The sequence below is a fragment of the Phytophthora infestans genome, genomic scaffold (genome assembly GCF_000142945.1).
Source record: "Phytophthora infestans T30-4 supercont1.40 genomic scaffold, whole genome shotgun sequence".
In the NCBI taxonomy this organism is placed as follows: Eukaryota; Oomycota; class Peronosporomycetes; order Peronosporales; family Peronosporaceae; genus Phytophthora; species Phytophthora infestans.
In genome coordinates this window covers 572,043-584,034 of record NW_003303719.1, presented here as the reverse complement: position 1 = coordinate 584,034, position 11,992 = coordinate 572,043, and the positions used below count along the sequence as shown (strand labels likewise).

The window sequence follows — 11,992 nt, the reverse complement described above, 5'->3', positions numbered from 1 at the left end:
CCTTAGGTTCGGACGATGGCCGTCGTCTTATGGGTGAGGCCGGCGAGGCCGGCGGAACCACGACGACTGCCGGAACTGCCGGCGTGTCGACAGCGGTATCGACGGAAGCTTCGGGCTCCACCGGCATGACTACGACGGCTACCACTGCGCCGACAGCTACCACAGCCACGCCTCCGACGGCCAAGACGCCGACGTCGACACCTAAGACGCCAAGCTCGAATGCTAGCACGACAACAACAGCAACAATGGCACCGATTATGACCGGGTCGTCGTCAATGACCGGAACGGCAGGTGTGGTAGGAACTAACACTACGACAACTACCACGACGATTGAGTTTAGTTGTGACTCTACTTTCTACAGTGCATGGTCTACAATGGGTCTCACGTGTGGAGGTACCCAACTGGATGTGACGTCCGCTGCTGCGTCCGCTGAGTGTTTAATCTACTCCGGCACTTCGTCCGGCACGGAGATATCGGACTTGGCTACATGCATGTCGGTGTGCCGGTTCCCGGCCTGCAACAACGGCACGTGGGACTACACAGCATCGGACGGTATTAACTCGGAGATTTACGCAGGGTTAGACTTCCTAACTCTCATGAGTAACGCCGGCACCCAAGCGGCCGCGTCTGTCGCTACTGCAGTGCAGCAGCCGTTTTCGAACCTCACGTTTGCTGCTACTACTGAGTGTGACTACACTAGTGACAATTCCTTCAGCTCCTGTCAATGTGCCGGTGTGTCGAGCTACACACCGTCGTCTGGTGCCGGCGGTACCGGCACGGCATCCAACTCGCAGTATTCGGTGCCGGCAAACAAGGGTCTGGAAGACGCGAACCACTGGCCTGACGGTACGGCCAAGTCAAATGTTGACAAAGCCGGTATTGCCTCGACTACGATCGGTAGCAGTGCCGCAACAGTGTCGGTAGTAGCCGGTGGTGTCATGTCGGTCGCTAGTGGCATCGTTGGCGGCACCTCTGCCGGTGTGGCCTCCGGTGTGTCGGCCGCAGCCAGTGTCGGCATCACAATGGCTGCTGTGGATATCTGCCAGTTCTCTATCATGCTTAACCAGATGAACGTGGACGCTCGGCCTCGTTTCATGGAGAACATGGGCAAGAAGATGGCTCCAGCAGCCTTCACCTTCCTCCCGTTCGGCAAGAACAACGCTTCGTCGTCGGATGACCACTCGACGGACCAGTCCCGGCGTCTGCTTACCGGCAGTAGCTCGAGTGGCAGCTCCGGCTCGGGCTCTTCGACGTCGACTACCGGTGTGCAGGGCATGGAGAAGTACGCGTCTCTTATCGGCGTGGACCCGGACATGTTGTTCTACTTGGCCGTGGCCGGCATTGCCTGCATGGTCGGCGTCCTGTTCGGTGCGTACGCGCTGGCAATGGGCGTCTGCTTCTTCTTGGTGCAGGACTTCCCCACGTTCAGTAAGAAATGGCTGGATAAAGCCATCGGCGTGCTCATGATGATCCTCATTCTGTCCGAGTATGTGGTCGGCGCCACGGCCATGTACCAGATCTGCTACTGCCTGGACCACGACTCGGTGGACGTGAGTTTCTTCCTGGCGATCCTGGCGCTGCTGGGTCTGGCCTTTGGGACGATTCTGTACGGCGTCGTGGTCATCAAGAACAACGAGGACGAGCTGCGGGACTTGGGGACCAAAGACCATTTCGACAAGAAGTTCCACGCGCGCTACGGGCCGCTGTACGACGAGCACAGCTTCGAAGGCCGCTTCTTCTTCGCGCCCAAGCTGCTGCTGGCTCTGCTGTGTGGCATGACCACGGGCATGGTCTGGATCCAGGGCTTGTGGCAGATTATCGTGCTCATCGCGCTGCACATCGCCTTCCTCCTGTACCTGGAGATCAAGCAGCCGTACCCGACGGCGTTCGTGCAGAAGACGTCGAGCTTCGTCATCATCATCAAGATCTCGGCGCTCTTCCTCAGCTTCTTCCTGCTCTCGAGCGCCACGAGCTTCACCGAGAGCATCCCGGACGATCTTCGGGAGGGCGTGGCCTTTGCGATTGTCGGCTTGCAGGTGCTCGTGCTCGTGTGTCTCATGATCCGCCAAGTGTACATCTTCTACCGCACGTGGAAGCTCAAGCGGGACGGCGCGGACGACAAGACGGTCACGGTGCAGACCACCAACGCACGGGAAGGCTCCGAGGCCTTCTTCGCACTGGGGGGCGAGCCACAGTACTACAACAATAGCAACAACAACAACCACCACCAGAGTCGAGGAGGCTCCATGGCCGTGCTGGGGGACGACACGACGCCCAAGATGCAGGACCCGCGCCAGTACGCGCAGGAGACCCCGTCCAACGCCAACTACTACGGCAACCGACCGCTAAGAGGGCTGCAGCCACAAGCCAACAACCAGATGCAACGCACCCACTCGGTCGTGCAGCACCAGAGCCACCGCAATAACGAAGTCGACCTGTAGAAAACTGAAGTGGTGCGGACACTAGACGCATGGATATTCGGCGTCCTGTGTTGAGACACCGAGCGAGAGGCTTTTGTTGTTAAGTTTTTGCTTCGTCTAATAAGCACTTTGTGTTCTTCATTTAGTAGTGTCGTGTTGCTTGCTGAAGTAGTATTTTTTTAATTTTACTATTTCAAGTCAACAGCAAAATACGATAAAGTTTTTTTTATCCTGAGCGAAACCCTAAAACAAAGCCCGCAGCGAACCCACTGCCAGCAGGGAGACTGAACTCCAGCACTTTCATCACCGACTTGTACATGGAGTCCAAGTCTTTCGTATCAAACACGCCGTCCTACAAAATATCGCACAATATCAGTCTCTCATCTGCACCAAACCCACGACTGCACTGTATCATACCTTGTTAATATCAAGATAGCTCTTGAAATCCCGCTCCAGTTTCTTGTAGTCGACGTCCACGTATCCAGAGTAACTCGCACATTGCAATAGTACGAACATCGACCCAATCGCCACAGCCCCCAACTTGGATACTTTCTTTAAAGCAAAGCCAGAACACGCGCCCATACAGAAACCCCAGGTGATCTGCCCAGCTTTGCCAGAGACCAGGAACTCGTCCATTTTCTTCTGCAGATTACTGTAATCCTCTGGTAGCAGCTCCGCGAGCTTGGCAATAACGATAGTGGATGCGTCCTGTACCATTTTCTTGGCCTTTTCCACGGGATCTTCGTCCTTATCGTTGCTCTTATTGGACTCACAAGCGGTAGGCTGGAGCGCCAGGGTGCCACACGCTGTGGCTGCCAAGGCCGCGGACTTCCAGTAACTCAGTACATTGCCATTAGCTGCTTGGCGCCACGTACGCTGCGTTTCTCCCAGCTCTAGACCTCTTTAAATCCAGATGTCAGATATAACTTATATAATTTAACATAGGATGTTAGGTTTGTTCACCTGAAGGCAATTACGGCACTGGGACGCGCCGCCTTCGTGTGCACCTTGAGCAGCGGGGCGGTGGGGGTCTGGCTGAAGCGACGAGCCTGCTGGATCACGCGCGTACGCGTCGGCGTGCCGCTGATAAGACCGCGCAGCATATTAATGACAGGGTCTGAAGCGGAGTGAACATGAACCCATAGGCGCTATAGAACACACACCAGAGAATTTTAAAACTACTGTACTGTACATTATTTTGATATTTAAGTAAAGACTTTTGCAAAAATTTAAACTGCCTGAAAGTGCTTGCGCAATTTATAAAAGTTTTGCATTTTTACCTCGAAGTAATTTTAATACCGGTACATTCACAAGTTCTGTAGTAATGGGAAACTTTTACTTCGAAGTAGATTAAATAATTCAAGCAATTTAAAGTTTTACAAGTCATTGCAATTTTCACTTTGCCTTAAGTTGCATCATAGTCCCACCACATTTCAGCTGAAGTTGTATGTTGCGGCAGCGGAAAGTGCCGTGTTCGTCACGCGAGGGGGGGGGGACCTCATGAAAATGGCGTAGGCTCACCACGGGACTAACAACCTCACCGAGAGATGGCTCACAGAGCTGTGTAGTATATATGCTCTACTATACTGTTAGCATTATCATTCGTGTAATCAAGCGTCCGATACCTTGTCGATCGGTTTCTTCTTTCAAAGTGCTGATTTCGCCTGGCTGGTTTGTTGTTAAACAAAACCAACAGACTCGGCAACCAGATATCTGTACTGTATTAATAGCCCCCTCTTGTTCAGTACCGGCTTCGGTGGGTCGCTTTACCGCGACGAAACTCTGTCTCACCGAGTTTCCAACGATCGGTGGTTGTTAGCAACACGGCAGCAACGCGACGGTATTGCTGAAGTGTCGTTCTCACACCATTCCGCCCTACAGGATGCACACAACACTTGTCTACACTGCTGAAGGCGAAGCTAGTAATTGGAGAGGCACCCGTGCATCGTCACATTGAGCGTGGGCAGCTTACATCACCACTGAAAGCTGTACCTGTACAGCACTGTATCATTTCATGTTTTGTGCTTGCTCGCTGTTTTACTTGGATCAAACGCGTGGAGCTCGCACTGAGTACATGTACTAGAGCTTCTGAATCAATTGTCGAGAAGGCGACGACAAGAGCGAACTGCGCTGGATCGCTCGTTGATTGCGGGCATTATCGATGGCCCAACTCAACTTGAGCTTTCCGACATCATGGAGTTGTCTTTCAAAGGCGGCTTCGGGCTTGGTTCTTAACATGGCGTTTTCGCGAAAACAAGAGACACATTTGACGAAGGCTGAGATACCAGGACAGAGAGCAGCGCGTTTTCAAAGAATTTCTTGGGCTTTTTGAGCTCTAAACAAGAAGCTTCACCCAGACAAGTGGCGGCAGGCGACGGTTCTGGACGGAGCGCGCGATCCAGGCGCATTGGATAGTGAGGCCTCCAAGCATTGCGAGCCTGTCAACCCTGAGAGCCTTTCAACTTGTTATCCATCCGTCAGTCGCCACCAGCCTTTCCAAACGAGGTCACGACAGTCGACAGAGACATCTTCGTCCTCGCAAAGAATGGAGTTTCAAGTGCTCCATGCTCGCCTTGAATCCGTCACCTCGTTCTGGAACGAGCTCTAAAGTGTGTGATCGCACCGAATTTTTGCACTGAAGGTTAAGGCACACAAAGACAAAACGTGGAGACGAGGAGCGATCGAACACAGCAGACATTGACCAATTTCTTAGGCGTCAAGAATGCTATCGCTGGCGACAAACTCTGGCGTTCGCACCCACATGAGTGCACATGCAACACTTTGGCCACACTAGTCAAATGAATTCCATGGCATACGCCAAGGTTTGAAGCGTTGCAATCCATTGCTCCTTCCCCCAAACGTCGTTGAAGATACATTTTGCCTAGTCCACCGATAAATCCGCATACTTTTGGCTCTCTATTTGATAAACTCAACTACCGTAGTGGATGAATCTATGTAGTACTATGCGCATCCGTTTATATTGAACTCTAATGGTGGCACCCCCATAGGATAGGTGCCGTTCCAAAGGCATGTTTGGTTCCATTGCGCAATGCAGACAGTGCGCATCGCTGACCCTGTTTATAGTACCGCAACGAGATAAGGGCGATCGATGGGAGCCACGCAGGTTGTATGCAAAAAAGATTCGTTGTCGTCGTGCTCGCACTTCGTCGTCTTCATTTACACAAACGACTCAGAGCCCTTAAGTTGTTCGGTCACTTTGACTAGGGATGGCCAAGTTTAATGTGCATGATGTGGCGTTGCCGGAGCTCAAACTTTCCCCGGAGCGTCAAGCTGCATTGATCGCCGAGGTCGAGGCGGTTGTTCAGAACACGCTCGAGCTGCGATCAGCTTTCGCCGCTGGCGGCCGCCAGCTCGACACGTCGGCGTGGAAGCTCGTGAGGACCAAGGACGATGTGCGCGCGTACCGCTCGCGTCGCGCATTGCACGGCGTGGATCCGTCCGAGACGCGTACGGAGACGTCGGACGCGCTTTCGTCATCGTCGTCTAACAGCTCTCGAACGACTATGAACAAGCTCACTGCTTCTAGCACTTCTTCCCACGACAGCGACCGTCTCCGTGCCAAGAAGTCTGCGCGCCCACCTGCCGTGGTGCTGTCCGGTACCGTCGACGGCACGGCCGAAGATGCCGTTTTGGGTATGCTGGCGGATTCCGAACAGCACTGCATGATGCGCCAGTCGTATCTAGGCACAGAGCTCGAGGACTCCCGTTTGCTGTATGTTTTAGCCCGTCCAACGCCGCAAAACCCGTTCGCGTTCATTGGCATCAAGTGGGGCCGACAGACGTACGGCCGCTTCAGTCAGCCACGAGACTTCGTGTTTCTGGAGTCCACAGGTATCACTAAGGACTCACGTGGCGAGATGGTTGGTTACGGTATCCGCCAGTCGACGGATCTATCGGACGTGCTGACGTTGCCGCGATCTCAAGATGTGCTTCGTGGCCAGTTGTCCGTGTGCCAAACGTTCGCCAACAGTGGCGTTCCCGTTGCCGGTTCGCGTCATCACTCGGCTGAAATGTTCTCTCGAGCGTTTCTACAACTGGACGGCGACGTGCCGGTGAGCGTGGCCGCCTCGGCGTTCGCTGAGAAGCTCATGGCGCTCGTGAACACTATGGAGTGTGCGACCGCCTACAAGCTCACATGGATGATGAGACAGTCTTCTCGTCAGGCTCGTCCGGGCACGAGCGTCCACGGCACAAGTAGCCACTGTGCCAACTGCACGCGCAGTCTCAACAAACTCACTAACCTGCTGCTATCGCGCGGGGGCACGTGCCAGGTCTGCCGTCGCTCTTACTGCGGCAAATGCTCGGTGTACAAGAAGATCTCGATCGGTATCGGTAACGAGGTGATGCAGAAGTCGATGCTCTTCTGTCTCGAGTGTCTCTTGGAGGCGAAGCACATCTCGGCTCGCGAAGTGGCCGTGGACCAGCAAAAGTGGTAGTTATTCCCCCGTAGTTAGACTGAGAGGGTGTAGCTCTCAATGAATGGGCTACACAAAGCTGCTACATTGACCTCGTGGGACGCTTGAGTAAAGTAGTCGTGTAGGGCTCTCTGGATAGATATGAAATTCATAGCAATTTAAAAAAAAACATTTCAGCAGAAAAAGTTTCTTGAAATTGCGTGGTGAAGATACCGGTATAGTCGAGATGAGAACATCGCGAAAGAACCAGCTCTTGGACAAATTGAAGATGCGATGACTGCAGCTCGCTTGAAGTGACCTTCCCCTCGATTTGTATATGTACGCCCATAGACAAACATCCTGCCCTATTAAAGAGTGACCAAAATGCGAGAAGCTGCTTCTTAAAAAAAAAGCAACGTTCGTGACGACTTGAAACCGAAAAGACGACGAAGAAAGTTGCTTGTGCGTGCTGGAACCGGACGCTCAGATTATTTCTCTGGCCCGCGCTGACAAGTAATCGGCCTGTCGGTTTGAGCCGGCGCCGGCTATGAGTGATCACGCGTACGTTTAAAAGTACCGAGAGCACTAACCGTCAAGTATGGTTTCGCGCATTTCGTGTACGAGAATTAGTGTTCGAAAAAAAGCGTTCGTCGCCTTCACAATATCAAACCTGAACTCCGGCCATGCCAGATCCTTTACATAATTTTTCAAATATGTGGCCACTTCAACCAAAGTCATCAAGCAAACTTCAGTGATTCACTTCGATAGAGTTCAAGGTTGCTGAACACTTGTGCTGAATTTATGTTCGGTAGCGCTAGAGATCCCATCTCAAAGCTAAGACCTAGAGGAACCTGTCAGATGCTGCAGATAAATACCACAACCTACAAGGAGCTTACGCTTGAGAAAGTTGGAAAGCAGCAGATGCCTCCATTAGCCTCAGCCAGCTGAAAACCTGGCTGTTTGGTAATGCCTTATGTAAAAAGTTACCAGCGCCACTGGCTGTGAGCTGGTGCCGCCAGCTCACACCAAATCGTGCCGGTCCAACAGAACGACAAGTCTCAGATATGCTATGACGCTCGCGTTCGAGCAACCCGATTTCAAACCTCACGTCAAGTTTGGCTTTGCTTTTCTCAAGGAAATCACTCAAAGATTTTGTCTTTCTTAGATAGCCATGAGTCGGCGTCGATCGACGCTCCAATGTTCAGAACGCCGAGCTTGACACGTGTTGTAGATCCGGGCGTGGACGGTGCGCTCAAGTCTCCACTGACATGCAATTGATATTGACGCACATCGCACTGGCAGCAGGCAAGATAAAGGCGATTGATGTGCCAGCCAGTGCTTTCCACCTGGAGAGTGTTGATGCCTGAACTTCTTCACAGGCACCACGGTCAGAACAGCCCTCATTAAAAGAATCTGCGCGTCGTCGACAAGTGATATTTACGATGCCCAAGTTTAATGTCAAGGAGGTGGATCTGCCCCCGTTCGAGATAACCCCCGAGCGTAGAGTAGCTCTGCTGGCTGAGGTGGACGCAGTCGTGCAAAATACTCTCGAGCTGCGAAGTGCCTTTGCAGCGGGCGGACGGCAGCTTGACACGTCCGCTTGGAAGCTCGTCAAAACCATGGACGACGTCCGCGCGTACCGCTCGCGTCGCGCACTGCACGGCATCGCGGATAATACCGATTCACGCGCCGACACGGCTGACGTCGTCTCGAGATCTTCCTCGTCAAACTCCAGCTCGCAGCGATCAACTATGGACAAGATTGCTAGCCTCGTGTCGTCTACCTCATCAGGTAGCGAAAACCAGTTCCGCAAACAGAAGAAGTCGGCCCGACCACCTGCCGTCGTCATCTCCGGTGTCATTGATGGGACGGCGGAGGACGCGGCGTTGGGTATGCTCGCCGACACGGAGATGAACGCCAAGATGCGCGAGTCATATCTGGGCACGGAGCTCGAAGACGCGCGTCTGCTTGCTGTGCTAATACGCCCGACACCTGAGCACCCACTCAACTTCATCGGCCTCAAGTGGGGCTTGCAGTCGTATGGCCGTTTCAGTCAGGCCCGCGACTTCGTGTTTCTGGAGGGCTCCGCTCTCACGACCGATGCCAAGGGGGAGGTCGTGGCGTACGGCATCCGCCAGTCTGTCGACGTGTCCGACATCATTAATCTGCCGCGTCCGCCGAACACTATTCGTGGCAACATGTCCGGCTGTCAGACGTTCGGAAACAGGACTGAGACGAGTGCTTCGCGTCACAACACGGTCGAGCAGTTCTCACGTGCGTTCCTTGAGATGGATGGCGACCTCCCTGTCAGCGTGGCGGCTGCTGCGTATGCGGAGAAGCTCATGGCCCTTTCCATCAGTATGGAGTGCGCCAATGGTCACAAACTTACGTGGTTGATGAAGCAGGCAACGAAACAGGTGCGTCCCGGCACCGGCAGCGTTTTGAGCCGCATGACAACAACCAGCCATTGCGCTAACTGCACACGCAGCCTGAGCAAGTTCAGTACGCTGGTGCTGCAGCGTGGCGGCACGTGTCAGATCTGCCGCCGTGTGCTCTGTAGCAAGTGCTCCGTGAGTAAGAAGATCTGTGTGGGGCTTGGCACTGAAGTTCTGCAGAGGTCGATGCTCTTCTGCCTGTCGTGTCTGCTGGAGGCCAAGTCCCTCCCAGCACGGAATGTGGCCATCGATAAGCTCAACTGGTAAACTCGTCGCTAACGTGTGCCAGCACCTGTGTAGATAGATATTGAATCCAGCTCCAAACGAATATGAATGTCGTGAATGCTCGCATTCCTCGTTATTGATACGAAATACGACAGCATGGATGCCGTTTTATCATTTTGACCAAGTACGCGAAGAGCTCACGACTCGTTGTTGAAGAGCTCTAATGGTCAAGTTGTTGAGCAAGGCGTTTCTGCAACACAGAAGCAGCAATCTCGGCGAGAAACAAGCCAAACAGGTGTAGAGGTGGAGCGAGCGAATCCTGCTCAACGCCGGGACGAAAGGTTGTGAGCTTCACCATGAAGAAAAGGCCTTTTGAGCGTCGATTATAAGCTCGAAATCTGTTGCACGGCACTCGTAACGATATTGCTCTAGATCCGCTACCCGCAGGATAATTAAAGTTATCCTGCGTCTCTGTTGAGTCCAATTGACAACACTTTGTGTCTTGTTTGCAGCGCTAGTGCTGCCAGGAATTGTCAGACAACAAACCAATCTGTACGCACGAAGTACTGTACATGCAGAGACCTCAATAACGGCGACCTGCTCGGGTGTTGTTGCTATTAGCATGACCGAGTATTGCTGGCCAACGAAGGCTACTGAGCGCATATCACACAGGGCGGACTGTAGCTGAAATCCCAAAGCTTCAAATCGTCGGCACCAAGAACCGTGATCTTGACTCAAGAATCTTGAGTCACCAACAAGGTGTGCGGGTCAACGTGTCACCTTCAGCTGCCGCTTAATTGTCGGAAAGTTGTCATCACGGTGCGACGGTGTCGCTTGAAAAGTGGATTACTTGCAGGAGCACTGAGGGGTTTCAGCCAAAAAACTACATGTATCTTGAAATTCAGCGATGGCCACAGGTGCCTGATGCATCGTGTGCAGCCATGGATAGGCGTAAGAAGTGAGCTGTCCGCTTGAAGTGGATTCCACACTGAAGTAAGACTCCGAGTCTTGCAGCCAAGGAGCTGCTTGTGGTTCTATGATGGCGCTCGACTCGGAGTCGTTCCTACAACACAACTACAACGTCACGACATCAGGTTGAGAGCAACACAATCGGTTGTTGTGTTGCTACGTAATTTATCTACGTTTTCTTTACTGTGAAAATTTCCGACTAAATTGAAAATTCGCAAGATCCAGTTTTCGCACTTAAGTACGATCCCCCCCAAATCATTTCCAGCCTCCCATTTTTGTATTTTGAATAAAGACACGAGAAACCAGCCTCCAGCTATTATGACACCAGCGAAGAAGGGTTGGCAGGCAAACGCGCGCCCCTTAAGCTCAGCGACGAGAGCTAAGGGAGGGAAGGACGTGACGAAGAAGAAGGGGAGACCGTCGAAGCCACCACGCGCGAGCTCGCTGAGAATCGACGCACCTGGTAAGTCGCGTTTGTATTAAGTTTCTAAATCGATTTACCAACACAACGCTGATGTCACTTTTAGCTACTGATGCAGCTACGTACTCTTCGCCTGGACCAATGGTAACCAAGCCTGCAAGCGCGCCCGGGCAGAACACGTCGGGTAAGCTGTTGCCATGTGACGTAGTGTATCGTGTCTGCTTACCCGCTTTGTTTCTTTTGTTTTTGCGTTGCATTAAGCGCAAGATGCGTCCTCTGGGCCGTTCGACACGAGCACACAAGCGCCAAATGCTACCCTACGCGAGCGTAAACCCATCGACTACGTGTTTGCTGTCCAAGGCTTTGCAGTGGACGATGACAATGATAAGGATTATGACCCGGAGCGCGATCCTGCCGACGGACGGGACGATGCTCTCGAAGATATCCTCAGTACTATTCGGACCGTCGATCAAGGACGTCACGCAGAAACCAGCATCGACAGGCTCAAAGACAATACGGACAATGCCAAGGAAGCCAACGATGGAGAGGACTTCGACGACAAAAGGAAGTGCGATGGCGAACAACATGTGACGGGTACGCCAAGTCAGTTACGTTACCTGAAAAAACTAATTGTCACTGCTCTTAATTACTAGGTTGTGAGGCATCCATTCTACGCTTTGTGCAAGCTGCGCGAGAGGAGGCCGAGAAAGCTGCTCGAGAGGAGGCCGAGAAAGCTGCGCGAGAGGAGGCCGAGAAAGAGGTTGCGAGCTGTCATACAGCTGCTGAAGACGACATGAAGCCGGTATCTGGACAGGGGCACATTAAGGCAATCGATGGTGCCACGGAAATCACTGTCGAAAATGGCACAGCGGATGCCAATACTGCGATTCGTGACGCCGGCGGGACCGTACTACACAAAGTCAACCTCAATGAAACCAATCAGGAACTCACTTTGTGTACGTTTACATTTGTGTTGCTTGTTAAGTTACTGCGTATGCTGTTGGTTATGTTGCTGACTATGTTGCTTATGTGTTGCTTCATATGTTGCTACAAATATTTTTGCTTTATTGTTAAAGGCTCGGGATCTGAAAGAAAGCACACAAAAAA

The 11,992-nt window shown here is 52.6% G+C and overlaps 4 protein-coding genes across 4 annotated transcripts; 3 read left to right on the top strand and 1 right to left on the bottom strand.

Annotated features, from left to right (window-relative positions):
• Positions 1 to 374: 374 nt before the first annotated feature.
• PITG_15688 (uncharacterized protein) lies at positions 375 to 2,441 on the top strand (the record flags this gene model as incomplete). Its single annotated transcript, XM_002897922.1, has 2 exons — positions 375 to 1,168; positions 1,220 to 2,441. The coding sequence occupies 2 exons, from the start codon at positions 375 to 377 to the stop codon at positions 2,439 to 2,441; spliced, it is 2,016 nt and encodes a 671-aa protein (XP_002897968.1).
• A 351-nt stretch (positions 2,442 to 2,792) lies between these two features.
• On the bottom strand, positions 2,793 to 3,535 carry PITG_15687 (uncharacterized protein; the record flags this gene model as incomplete). The annotated part of the gene is made up of 3 exons (XM_002897921.1): positions 2,793 to 2,804; positions 2,838 to 3,321; positions 3,384 to 3,535. The coding sequence occupies 3 exons, from the start codon at positions 3,521 to 3,523 to the stop codon at positions 2,793 to 2,795; spliced, it is 636 nt and encodes a 211-aa protein (XP_002897967.1).
• A 2,112-nt stretch (positions 3,536 to 5,647) lies between these two features.
• Positions 5,648 to 6,889, top strand: PITG_15686 (uncharacterized protein; the record flags this gene model as incomplete). Its single annotated transcript, XM_002897920.1, has 1 exon — positions 5,648 to 6,889. The coding sequence occupies one exon, from the start codon at positions 5,648 to 5,650 to the stop codon at positions 6,875 to 6,877; it is 1,230 nt and encodes a 409-aa protein (XP_002897966.1).
• A 1,388-nt stretch (positions 6,890 to 8,277) lies between these two features.
• PITG_15685 (uncharacterized protein) lies at positions 8,278 to 9,537 on the top strand (the record flags this gene model as incomplete). Its single annotated transcript, XM_002897919.1, has 1 exon — positions 8,278 to 9,537. One exon carries the CDS (start codon positions 8,278 to 8,280, stop codon positions 9,535 to 9,537), a length of 1,260 nt encoding a protein of 419 aa, XP_002897965.1.
• Between the last annotated feature and the right edge of the window lie 2,455 nt (positions 9,538 to 11,992).